The sequence below is a fragment of the Colias philodice genome, chromosome 20 (genome assembly GCF_061535455.1).
Source record: "Colias philodice isolate Cphi_HAF_F1 chromosome 20, ilColPhil1 Martin Lab GWU primary, whole genome shotgun sequence".
Taxonomy (NCBI): Eukaryota; Metazoa; Arthropoda; class Insecta; order Lepidoptera; family Pieridae; genus Colias; species Colias philodice.
Genome location: NC_143105.1, coordinates 4443468 through 4456724, shown reverse-complemented (window position 1 = coordinate 4456724; position 13257 = coordinate 4443468). Strand labels below are relative to the sequence as shown.

At 33.1% G+C, this 13257-nt stretch overlaps 1 protein-coding gene across 3 annotated transcripts in view; it reads right to left on the bottom strand.

The window, feature by feature from the left end:
• Sema5c (Semaphorin 5c) overlaps positions 1-11416 on the bottom strand; it is a 47464-nt gene extending 36048 nt beyond the window's left edge. For 2 of the 3 annotated variants that reach the window (XR_016317245.1, XM_089708135.1), the window contains exons 1-2: positions 10970-11416; positions 2407-2528 (exon numbers count right to left, since the gene is read on the bottom strand). Coding sequence is in view for 2 of the 3 variants with exons in the window: in XM_089708135.1 (XP_089564261.1) it covers positions 2407-2503 (97 nt within the window). In the remaining variant the exon portion in view is untranslated. Of the gene's footprint in view, positions 1-2406; positions 2529-10965 lie in introns of all 3 variants that reach the window. The other variant, XM_089708136.1, reaches the window with a different exon arrangement.
• Positions 11417-13257: the final 1841 nt, after the last annotated feature.

The window sequence follows — 13257 nt, the reverse complement described above, 5'->3', positions numbered from 1 at the left end:
CTTATTTCGCGTTATGCTTATCAAGTATTGGAAAACTAGGTGATAGAATTGGATCATATTAGTGGGCGTATGAGGAAATATATCCTGAACAGTTGGGTAATTTGTTTTCAACTGTCTTAAAATTGTCGTCATAGATTTGAAGTTAAGCCGCTAAATACTTGAATTAAATGGAAAACGTACCAGTCTGTTTTGTAAGATATTGTAGTAGATATGTACGTTTTACTTTTCCCTACTTCTTCTGCTTTGTAAGCAGATACTAAACTAGATTAGGAAATGTATTTATCATTGAATATCATTTCTTGAATAGAGGATGAAGACTAGACACCAAATCATGACAAAATTAAAGCATTATCTTTTTTTACGTTTCAATTATCATGTAAATAAAAGTTATGGCATCATAGTGCAGTCAAATTGCATTATCTTGTCCAACATAATAATTAAGATAAACTCTATAAGTTAAACAACTTAAATATATGTATCTAAGTATCTAACGCTGAATAAGAACCAAATCCTACGTATTCTTGTTTTTAATTTTTAGGAAACGAGAAAATATCTTTAATTAACATATTGGAGTTATAATATTGGATCATTTGCATCCATTTATTTTTAAATAATATTTCCGGTCTGGTCGTTTTAAATACTTAAGTTCAAATCAATATTATTTTAAAATGTCATATGAACATAATCTCTATTTATTTACGAAGATATATCTATTTTAAAATTCAAGCAACACATTCACGGAACAATTTAAGAGCACATAAAACTATAAACAAACTTCATATTTAAGGCGAAGAACATCAAACAAAGTGTTTACCCAAAATTAACAAAACTGAATAAATTAAGTCTAATGTACAGCAAACATTCGCTTATGTTTGGCAAATATAAGGCTTTTACGGCATCATATGTCCATGTGGCCTCGATAAAACGAGTCAAACTTGGTTAGTTATTGCACTGAATTTCGAAGTTTCCCATAAACAGACAAACATACTCAATGTTAATACAAATGAGCGGTAAGATGATTCCGTTATAAAATAATTACAAAAACTTTCATCATAATAAAATCGGATACATAATTAACAAATTATCGTATGGTTACAGTTTACATAAACAAACACGTAATAATACTGTTAAAACAGTAATATTGTTTTTTTTTTTCAATATTTTAATATCTCTTACCTTATCTCTTACGAATACCTACTTTGAGATATGTAGCCTTAAACACGGTTAAAAGTTCCATGTTAATGTGTCAACCCAAAAAATAGCAAGCAATAGACGCGGGCGGAAGCTCATTGTCGATAAAATATGATAATCACCGATGCAAATTAATCCTTCAATCGAATGTAATCATCTTCATTACTTGTAAGATCTCTAATAATACACCCACACTATATTTAGACAATAGGCGGCCCCGTTCTGTCTATAACATTATAGCCAGGATGAATCACGGCAATCTATCTACTACATATCAGCCAGTCTACATAGGTCTTGTGAAATGTCTTCGAATGACATCCTGCGAGGTCTGTCAACTTCCTGTGAGATACTGTGTGTAATAGATTTAAATTACTGTTATTTAGAGACACTGCGAGGGAGATTATGATAGGTTTATCTCGCAACCATCTTGGTAATATGAAATGCCTTACGGGTTTCCAACGTTCACGTTGTTTTTAAGGAAGACTGGAGAAGTCAATGACCAACCGTTTAGTTTCTATGTTGGGTGTCTTCTATTGGTTTATCGTTCAAAAGATGTAAAGCATTTTGAATTCGATACATTTAAAAAAAGGATATAAGGCCTAACACTTTAATCTTTCAAAACTGCCTGTGCCGAGGACAAAATATGTAAATAATAAATACTAACTAATCTTGTAAAATACACAGGACAAGACAGCCATCAAATTATTCCTACACGGTAATAAATAAACGCGTGTCCTGGGAGAGTTCCTTTGAAATAAACTACACAACTAATGCCCATAAGTGGGTACATTCATGAAAATTCATTAGCCAATTCCAATCATCGTGCGTTCAAATTGCTTTGCTTTAGCATTGTTCCTTGAAACAAAACAACGGAGCATTAAAACAATCATAAATATCACATGGAGAGCTTATCGGCATGAGATCTTGTAAGCTAATAATGGTGCGTACACACAGAGCCTTTAAAAAGAATTATGTTCAACGACCAAATTCCACACATTAAAATATGACTCAACGTAAATCGCTTATTTTATTTTGTACACTACAGTGTTTACACGAAACTATTAAAACTAATAGGCCGGTAATTGCATACTGTTTACTCATTCTATACTACAATTTACAAACGACCTTCGCACGTTTTATCTGTCAATAAAACTCGCTTGTTCGCTCTCGTTCGTTATATTGGCTCTGTGTAGACGGTCCATAATGCAATCTTACCTTGTTTGTGTATTATCCTGAAGTCGTCTTCGGGAAGTTCACCCCTGCTCAACACGAGCAAGCCCAGGACAGCGACTAGTTGATAACCACGCCACATTTTGATGCCTTCACGGTTATTTACGCTGCAACAAAGACAATTGTTTAATATTTAACACATGTTGAACATTTGAAAGGCCCGTTTGAACCTTTTTTGTGAGGCTATTAAAGTTTGAAGTGACCATATTATACTTTTACTGTTACTGAGTTAAGGGTAACACACTTTCACGTTTCAAAGCTCTGCTAAAGCTCTCCATTGTAGTTTTATGACAATACACATACGGACATTATAATTAACCAAAAGACGGACAGTTTTATGACAAAAAAAATAACACGATTAATTATTTTCTATAATATATATCTAAGTCAGTTACCATAACCGGAGAAACAAGGATTAAAATTATAAGACGCTTACCGACACAACATCTTGTGTACTACCCACAAAACTAGAGAATCACATAGGCTCCTTTTAAACTACACACAAACCAAGCCAAGCTCAAGCTACCACACGTATATAATTTGTTACATGCATATAAACCAAGTTACACACATAAAGTCGGTAGTACTTTATTTTTTGCGTTATTTGCGCGAGTGTGGTCTAAAATCTACTCCTTAGCAATTACTTCAATCTCGATTCTCGTTCTTTGATGTACAAAAAACGTTTAATGGCCAATCAAAGTAGATAGATACCGTCGGCGTTCATTTCTCTCAAATTAACGTTTATTGCGACAAATTAATATAACTTTATAGTCTAGGACGTGGTGCTTGTATTTTCTAATTAATAATAAATCTTACTTCGTTTATAGCGCAATCAGGACGCGATCTATCAAGGTGACGATTAATTTTTAATGCCTCGATTTGTACTTATATCACTATTAAACTATTAATTTCACATTTAGCCATACAAACGTTATTTTAAGTGAAATATTTAAAACTAGATTTACGCCCGCGGCTTCACCCGCGTTTTCAAAGGATAACCCGCATTGTTCCCGTTCCCGTGGGATTTCCGGGATAAAACCTATGTGTTAATCCAAGTTACCCTCTATATGTGTGCTAAATTTCATTGTAATCGGTTCAGTAGTTTTTACATGAAAGAGTAACAAACATCCATACAAACTTTCGCCTTTATAATAGTATTAAGATTTTAACGGTATTAAAGTCCAAAACAAAATTTAAAATATTTCAAACTATAAGCAAATATCCAGCCATCTCCCAAACTATAATATTCAATATCGACACATTAATTTTCTCCGTCGCAATCAAACTATCGCTCGTAATCCGCTTCGAATATTCCAAATTTGACATGATTAACATAAAGAATACAAAATCAATAACTTCGTAGACAACTTAATTTATGAGGTCAATACAGACAAAAGCTCTTATGAGTTATTAGTTATTGAAAAAGGCTTTCTCTCATATACCAAGAATATAGGAAGCAATCACTATAATCATTACAAAATAATATTCCCAATAAAACATAACTTTCTCAAACCTACACATTAATTTCAATACACTAGATATAGCCATAATTATATGATTTCCGAGATTTGCGACACTATCTCGTTAGTGATCACTTCATAGCGGCGATAACAGTTTCGCACTCATTAGATCGTATTTTGCTGAAAGGCTATCTTCATAAAACAAACAAGATAGCTAATGTTTATAAACTCGAGATACGTTCGTATGCTAAATAGACCGACCTAGATATTGTGCACTGATCAATTATGTTAAGCCGTGCCTACACGTACTAAATGTGTTTTAGACTCGGAAGTGTGTTAATGCCTTAGATTAGCAATGAGTTTATAGTTGCAGTGGTTGCAACATACACCGATACGATACAGATAAGAACCAAAATAGGCAGAATAAATGAAGATCCGTACGTATGCGGTATGAAGATCCTGTACCTTCTGCATCTAAAGTAAATATCTTCGTAATAAAAAAGAGCAACTATGGAGTTTCTTGCCGGTTTTTCTCCGTAGATACTGCTTTCCAAATCGGTGGTTACTGTTAAAAATATGAAATGAGGCTTCAAAAGTGCTTCTCGAAGAAGTCTAATTGAATAAATAAATGTTTGATTTTGAATATTTTTATTGGAAGCACGCCATCCACCTTAAATAAAGACTTATTTTGTTTATTTGAATTCATACAAACGGATTTGTCCAAGTTTCGAAAAAATATAAATATAAAATATACACGCAGCATAATAGGTAAATTAGTTCTTTCGTGCAGCACCCGATATAAAAATAAAACAGAAAACAAAAGTAGAGTCGCTGAAACATATCCGTAATCTGTACAATAAAGCCGCCATAACGTTAATAATAAAAAAAATCAAAGTAACGAAGGCTACACGGACATGAGCTAGTTTGTAGTTTTTTTACGATTCGGACGTTAATGGCTGCGTCTCAAAATAGCGAGCTTACAAATAAGTTATCTACCAACATAATAAATCATATTAATTTTTTGTCGGCGCGTAACGTAAAAACCTAATCTACTCCAGGCAGTAATGACTGAGCCAATTTTGTACGTAAATATAAATTGGAGCGGCAAAGAAATCACGTACATGAGTTCCGCCATCAAATTGATATCATTACAAACATATCTGAGAGTTGAATGCATTTTAATGTTCTGCTAGATTGTTTTAAAGCGCATCTAATGTTTCCTAGTTGAATGAGAAAGTTATTTAAATAATTGAAAGAAATCCGGCAAAATTATGCGCGTCGAATTGTGCCTATTGTGGAAGTCTTACATTAAAAAGTCGTTTTATAAACGTAGATGCCTTTACGTACGTAAAATTTATTTACCTAGGTTATTCTATATTTCTATTATGTTTTATCTAGGACTGATGAACTTGTTTGAATTAATTTATAAGGCAGGCAAGGGAAAAGCAACCTCTCCCGAAAAAACAAAACTCGAATAATCCAATTTCTTACCATTCTTATTAATTAAAGACTCAACGGCTATTAAATAGTATCTAATGATAGAAAAGCAATTTAAATTCAATTGCACTAATAAACCGAACAAGACATGGTTGTAATTCGAATGTGATTGCCTACACACGATTTTCTGTTTTGACGTAGAAACTACATACTTAAAAGGTAATAAAGGAAAAACAATTTAAACTTCTTCACGTCCTTATTGACATTCCGTTATTAATTTTAACCCAATATTTGCATACTAATTGGCTGTCAAATATCGTATTAATTTACTTAAGTTAAAGCATATTTGTCTTCTAGAAAACTGTTGTTTTATATTTAACCCACCCAAAAAATCTTCAAATATTTTAAGTCGAATCTATTACGTAACGAGGGATATAGGCTAAGTACGTTAAAACCCCACGTGCTTTAAGTCGTTGGATCTAAAATTGTATTTTAATACGACTTCAAGTACCAGGGCGTGCCAGCAGAAGCAATATGGATAAGCGATAAGACGATCTATTTGATACACTTGTGGGTCCCTACGATATTTTTTATACTATACGACACGATATTCACCTGTTGTCGATATCTGATAAAGGAATGTGATTTACTTTGAATGTTAAATTTGATAACTTGCATTATATGAAAAATATTACAAGCTACATCTACATGGTACTTAAACCATTAGTGGTAAGGTTTTGAAGATTCAATGTACACTGAACAAGACGTCTAAATAGTTCATTTCACCCTTTTCACCTAACTTGTGTTCTTTGTATTCAGGTTTTGACCGGCACAAGCTAAAAAATCTCAATTAAATTGATTCAAATTGTTTTACTGCAGACCGTCCAAATTCGAATGTATCCATTTACCATACACGCATCGGGCATATACCATCCGATATCGTATCGTATAACGTGCAAAGGCCCTCAAGATTAACCAGCAACAAGTGGCAGTTATTTGTTTAGATAACCAGTTTTAACCTAATTGGAGTTTACAGACCCTGTTCCGAACTGTCGCGGTGGGCAGTTGAATTATTATGGTGTCTATGATTTGTTGCAACATTGTCGGAATGGCATTGAATGTCTGTTTTGGTTCGCTTCAACCTGCCATGCTGTTTGTATTTATGGTGTTTCCTTAAACGTTACTGAAAGGATCCTGTAAGGTGAAATTGCTGTACCCTATTCATCACTTTAAACGTTACCGAGTCCTGTAAGTTGCAATTTCTGGATTTATTTTATTCATCAATCATCAGTAAAACTGTATTCTTCGGTAATGAAGGTTTCTATCAAGTTTGAACAATGGATATTTTGTAAGTTTTTGTTGAGAGTAAAATTAAGGTTGCGTCATGGCAATACCGTCACGTCATGGAGTAAGGCGACGATTTTGAATCTTGAAAAGAAGTTTCACTTCTGACATATGTGCTCGGCACACACGCTCACGTATTTTAACGAACCCAGTGTAACTATCAGTTATCTAATATAAATCTAACAACATCTCTAAAGGCAAAATGCAGTACCTAAGCCGTAATTTACACTACAGAGCGTGCCAAAAAAATAAAATAGAAATATATGCACTCGAAAAGCAACTACCTTCTGGCGCCACCATCTAAAATAGCACAGATTATAAATCCCTATTATAAATAAATAAAATCAATATTTTCCGAACGAGTGTACACAAACGTAGATAAACATTTTCCAAAGTATTTACTATTGATAAGGTGCATCAAACCGATTGACCTGTATTGATAACGTATATTTACTCACTGGTAGTAAACTTCTTAACTGATAACGATAACACACGAGTAATTACTCAACTGATAGTGCGTAAAAGTAATGCTTAGTTACATTTCTATCGACGAAATACTTCAATTATATAAATGTTACGATATACAAGAACAACAACAAGAACAGAAAAGCCAAATCCTAATTCATCCAAAAGCTTCTGCTACTAAACATAAGCATTATGGAACGTCCAAACATAGATAAAACAATAATATTAAAGGCAACCTAGACCTAGTCCTTTGACAACGTTAAACTTAAGTAATACTTGTACAATGTACATTCTATTTACGTGTTTAACATAAAGCACGACCATAGACAAGGTTTCGCATTTGTACAGTCAATACAACATTACAACACCAAAACAAACTAGCCATTGGAAGCGTCGACAACCATAAATTCTAGCACATATACGCGACCCTTGTTACCGGCACGTCAGCCCTCAGAATTACCTTGTTAACATATTTGTTCAGCAAATATTTTAAGCTTTTCCTCTCCACTGTACACGCTACGTGCCTGCAAGCATGTCGGTCACAATCAACACGTATCGCTGAAAACATAACTATTGCCTATAGCGGCTAACTAACAATGGACTCTCACAGTGCCAATGAAAACAAGGAGCCAGTATTTCTGGGAAAGTAATGGAGCACACAGATGGGATTTGTGGACCGTGCATTGCGGCTGAACTGCTATTTGCCAAATTCATTTAAACACAGCATGTGTTTGAGTTTCAATGTGCTCAAATAAAACAATCAGGGTTCCAGAAAACTCACTCACTTAGATTCGACCCGTAACGAATTGTAGGTTGTCGTTATAGATGTACTATAAATCCATATGAGGTTTTATTTAACAATACACTACACACTACAATAGCATTGAACCCCGGGACATTAGGCTGAGTTCATTGGTGCGATTTTATTGCGGCCCGTAATAAATCTAGGCACCTTTAATGTATCGGGCTTGTAGAAAAAGCTCCATTTTTAACTAGCGGTCGTAAAACTACACAGGTAGAACGAAGTTTCCTTACGAATTCCTAAACAATTTCTCTTTTAGATACGCAATTACTGTCTCTATAAAACGGAGTAAACATACAAAGAGACAGCTTTGACGCCAGAACCGTTAAGACATGTACAACATACCAAATGAGAATAATGTTGATTAGCCTTATTGCATTTTGTCAAGGCAAAACTTTTTAAATTAATTAACACTTGAACTTGGAACTACTCAGTTTAACCTGATTTATTCACCCATGGGACAGTCATAATATGATAACTCCGTGATGTAAAATATATTAACTATGCTTAACAAAACTAAACCATCAGAAGAAGATATAAGATAAGTCAACTTCGACTTCACTTACACGATAATAAATCCTCATTACGTAATAAAAAATAAACAAATGCATTATAAATCATTTACCATCATTAATCTACGTAAGAACACACAGCTCATATTATTACGTAGATAAACCTATGCTCTTAGCCAGCGAAGTAAATTGATCGCTTCTAAGAGCATTACGAACGGTTAATATTAGAATATAACAAACTCATTATGGGCAGATAAGAGGTAAGACGTATAACACGCTGCACTAACGTCTAAATGCTAAACCCCGGTAGTGGTTAATCCGAAGATATCGCGTCGATCGTAAAATTATTTATTATAGCACTGGCAACTTTCAAGGGCTCGGTGTTGCTAGATAAGTATCCTGTAATGATTTTGTAGAAATGCTATTAAAATATTACTTTATTAACTTCCTCGCACGAGCTTTAAATAGCTTTGCTCACTTTACTTCATTTCTTTTTCTTGTTATTGCACTTTTTCTACCACATTAAAAAAAAAAAATTTTTTTTAATGAGCCTATAAGTAGATAGATTTTAGCCCAGACCAACTATATGTGGTTAAATTGTAACCAAATACTGTAAGCTCTTAGAAAAAATATGCAAAATGACTTTCCTTGCATTATGAGAATGGCCTGTAATTAAATTTATTTAAAATGCAAACTTTCTAAATTATAATTAACTCATTTGCAGGATTATATAAACACTTGAATATCATTCATATAGTGTTAATTACAGGAATTTGCATTTAAGATTTGTGGCAGCTCCATTTTCGGTTTCTAAGAACGATGATAAAAATCTCATCTGACAAAAAACAAGATTTCAAGTTTGAGGTCATGAGATGTGACCTTAGGATTTAGACAATGATCAATGTTTAAATCTTTATTTATAGGAATTGTGTTTGAATAAATAAAATAATAAATAGAGTAGCGGTAATTATAGAATTGACTTAATTGCACCTATGCATGTTATTTTCATAGCATAGGTCATAGGAGATTAAAGAGCTTTAATATACTTGAAATGATTGACATTTCAATTATTAATACTGTTTAAAATGTATAATTAATAAATTAATAAGTTCATACTTTTCATAGACTACTAAATAAATACACCATGCTACTTTCCATCATATGTATATCACATTAAAACCCTTACAATAACTTATAGAACATGCTAAAACAATACCATAGCTATTACAACGAGCCTATTTACATCAATTGTTTAGTACATCATTGATAGCAATCAGTAATGTTCCCAATCATTAATTTGGCCTCATCTAAACAGCAACACTTGTAATGGTCTAGCATTGTATTCATTTAGATTTGCATTCGTCCCATTGTGTGCAAGATGAAGACATTAGAATAGCTTTTGTTTACTTGCACCTAACATATGCGGGTAATTTGTAGATATTTTACTTTACAATAAGCTGCAGCGGTAATTGTTGGTACGGTAGAATGGTGGTTTTAGAATCCATTTGAGAAGTTAATTCAATGTTTAGGTTAGTTACTATTTTCTTTAAGGGTGCGTATAAAGCAAAATTACCAATCTTCTATTAGATGATATGTGTAATATTCAAGACCAAATCTAAAAAATAAAATATATATCAAACTAGATGATATGTTCAACGATTCTGTTCAATCAAAAACATAAAATATTAAAATTGACTCGATAAAAAAAAATCACCAAGTTAGCTCTAATTTTCACACTTTTACGTTTTCTACTTGACATGGTAATACTTATTATGATTTTTTTTTTCATAAACAATTATATTAAAACATTTGCAAGATATTTGTCAGAGCATTTTGTGTAATTACTTTTAGTTTTGGTTTTATCTGCGATAAACCACTTTTATCGTGACAAAACTAAACGTTTATCTCGAGAAAAAAAGAGCGCCAAAAGCACCCTTAATATGTTCATTTTATGTAAAAGCTCATGGTTTTTGTACTCAATATGTATTTTGGCATGTAGAATAGGTTAGGTATTATCTATATGATTTTATTTTTTGTTCTTTATGTTAATTAAGGGGAATTAGTAATATTCTTATTCTAAGAAAGATACACTTACTTACTCAATTTTGGAAGAAAAACTTACATTATCAAGGGGTTGGCCAAAATCAAAATGAGTTTATTTTAATTTAAAAATAATCACTTTCAAAATTCTAAATTTAAAAATAACGAAAGCACGTCAGTGACAACTAGGTATGTATAATAATAACAAATAGTTACTCTCAGAAACCAGAAGTGACCTAATAAAGCAATTAGAAAAATTTATACAGCAAGATTCATAAAATTATAATGAGCGCAGCTACACGAAACAAATTATTATATCTATTGCAAACTTTCAACTCATAATATCGCTATAAACATAAATAAAGCAATATGAAACTTTCGCAACTCGAGGATGTGTAAATAATAAAAGAGCACATCTGCGAATATGCGATAGCCATTTGCGAAAAAACTTGCATGTTACGAAACAAAACATGAAACTTTTTACTTACCATAAATGTTATGTGGGTGAAGTTACGAGTTGTATCGAAATTCGCGTAACATCGGCCCATTCTCCTCCTGGATTACCAGTTTAAGCCATTGTATAATTCATCACTTTATTTTTATTTATTAACTCTTAGCAAAACTTGTCCCGAGCACTGTTTATATTTATTTGTTGATCCAAAACGAGGTTATGCAATTTGTCCCAACATCTGGAGTCCACTTTGATTTCACTTTGTTTATAACTTAGAAGTATTCGTAAACTAGTTAGCGAGAAACACCAAAGTTTTGAAAATATGAACCGTATACAGGTAAGCATACACCGATAAACGGGTGGCTTGCTGGAAGGACGAAAAAAAACAATAAAACTAACGACTCGCGTCTCGCAAGCGGCAAGCCGTACCAAAACACACTCCACAATCTACGCAACTGTGTGCGTGAATGAATACGCGGTGTGCCGCCCCGTGCTCGCAGTATAGCGCACACTCTTCACTAAACTGATAATGTTGCTAGTATCAGATATTTACGTTTCCCTAAAAAAATTGTATTTAAAGTGAAAATTTTATTACATCGTCTCAAACTTTTTGGTCTGTGTAGCGCCTGTCGCGGGACGGTCGGCTGCCGAGTAGGTATAAAGCAGTATTCGGAGTCATTATCGTACAAATACGATAATTTTGTGCCTAAGTTTCACTTTTACTGTGGTTTCATAAAACCACACAACATTTTTTATAATTTATTTTGTTCTTATCCAGTATCCATTTTGTAATATTTTACACTCTATGGCTTCTTTCATATTATACAATGTTTTTTTTTTTCGTTTTAATAACTAGGTATAAAACAACCTTACGTAAAATGTTTGCTTTTGTTAAATTTGTCCTCAACTTGTATAATATAAGTATTTTCAAAATTTATCGATGTTTTGAAGTCATATTATGTTAATAACGGAATGTAATTTTTTCTTAATCAAACTCATATATTGTATGTAAGTAGGTAGCATTGTCGTGCACACAATAAAAAAATATTATTTCTTTATATTAGGAAAATCTACATAGTGGGCAACATTTATGTTCAATGTCATTCCCCAATCCCCGCCAAGCCAAACCAAACTCAAAAGCACATGAAGCGAAGATGCACGCACACATACAAAAGCGTGCTTGACTTGCCGCCCGCGCACCGACGTCCTTGCGGCCACCGACCGCTAAGCTCACCTTTACTACCGTTTACTTTATCAAAACGATAAGAGGAAAAGAAAGTTATTATATTATTGCATCTAGCACGACTAGAGCACAATACGTAATCATCAAGGAAGTAGGTATGGTAGGTTTACATTTAAATTTATTCATTGTTTTAAAAATCGAATGCGTTTTATGTTTTGTTAAGCTCAACATCATAACTAGCGATGAAAAATATTATACTACTTAATTAGTTTACCAGAAAATAGGTCATTTACAAAAAATATTTATGATTACACAGGGACAAGATTTTAAATGCAGGTTATCAAGGGTCAAGACTCGTGTTTTTTGTATTATCGTTCGTGGCTTTGATAAAGTCATAAAATTGGTAGATATTTAAATAGCGGCGTATTGAAATTTCCCTGGTAACATACTGGATTATTGGCTGAGGAAGTAAACGAAGTGTTTATTTTAAATCGGTATAGGTAGGTATATAATCTATGTTATGTCCGACATAAATTTTTCCCCGATAACATGTGGCGGAATCAAGTTGAAAGAAGGACGAAGGTGGGTGTCAAAAATAATTAATCTGTACCTACAGTTCCTGTACATACCTACCACGCAAATTATATTACTTACATCACAGAATATCTATATACGAGTACGGAGTATGTTTATACCTATGCTTATCAACGACAACATTTTTCCCTGAATCCGTTTTTTACGGAACCCTCGGTGCGCAATGCCAAATCACACATGACTAGCTTTTTGTTCAGTATCTCATAAGGGAAAACTCACGCTGAGTTCACACTGAAGAACGTTAGCATGCCTGCGTACTTATGTTCTTCAAAGAATCAAAGCCTATCGAAGGACTAAAGCCTACCTGATGAAAACCAACTTTGTCAACGGTGCATTCAACACTTATAGACATGCCTACAACGAGCATTATAAACTATCAGTATTAATAAGTAACATTTGTTATTATTCCTATTTTCATTCATTTAATATTATTCCTAAATACCCACATGGCTATTATTTTCATAAAAATAAAACTAGGTAGCAATCGCTCATATGTGAACGAGTTATTTCTATCTTACCTGGCACTTGCATAATAATATTCATATAAA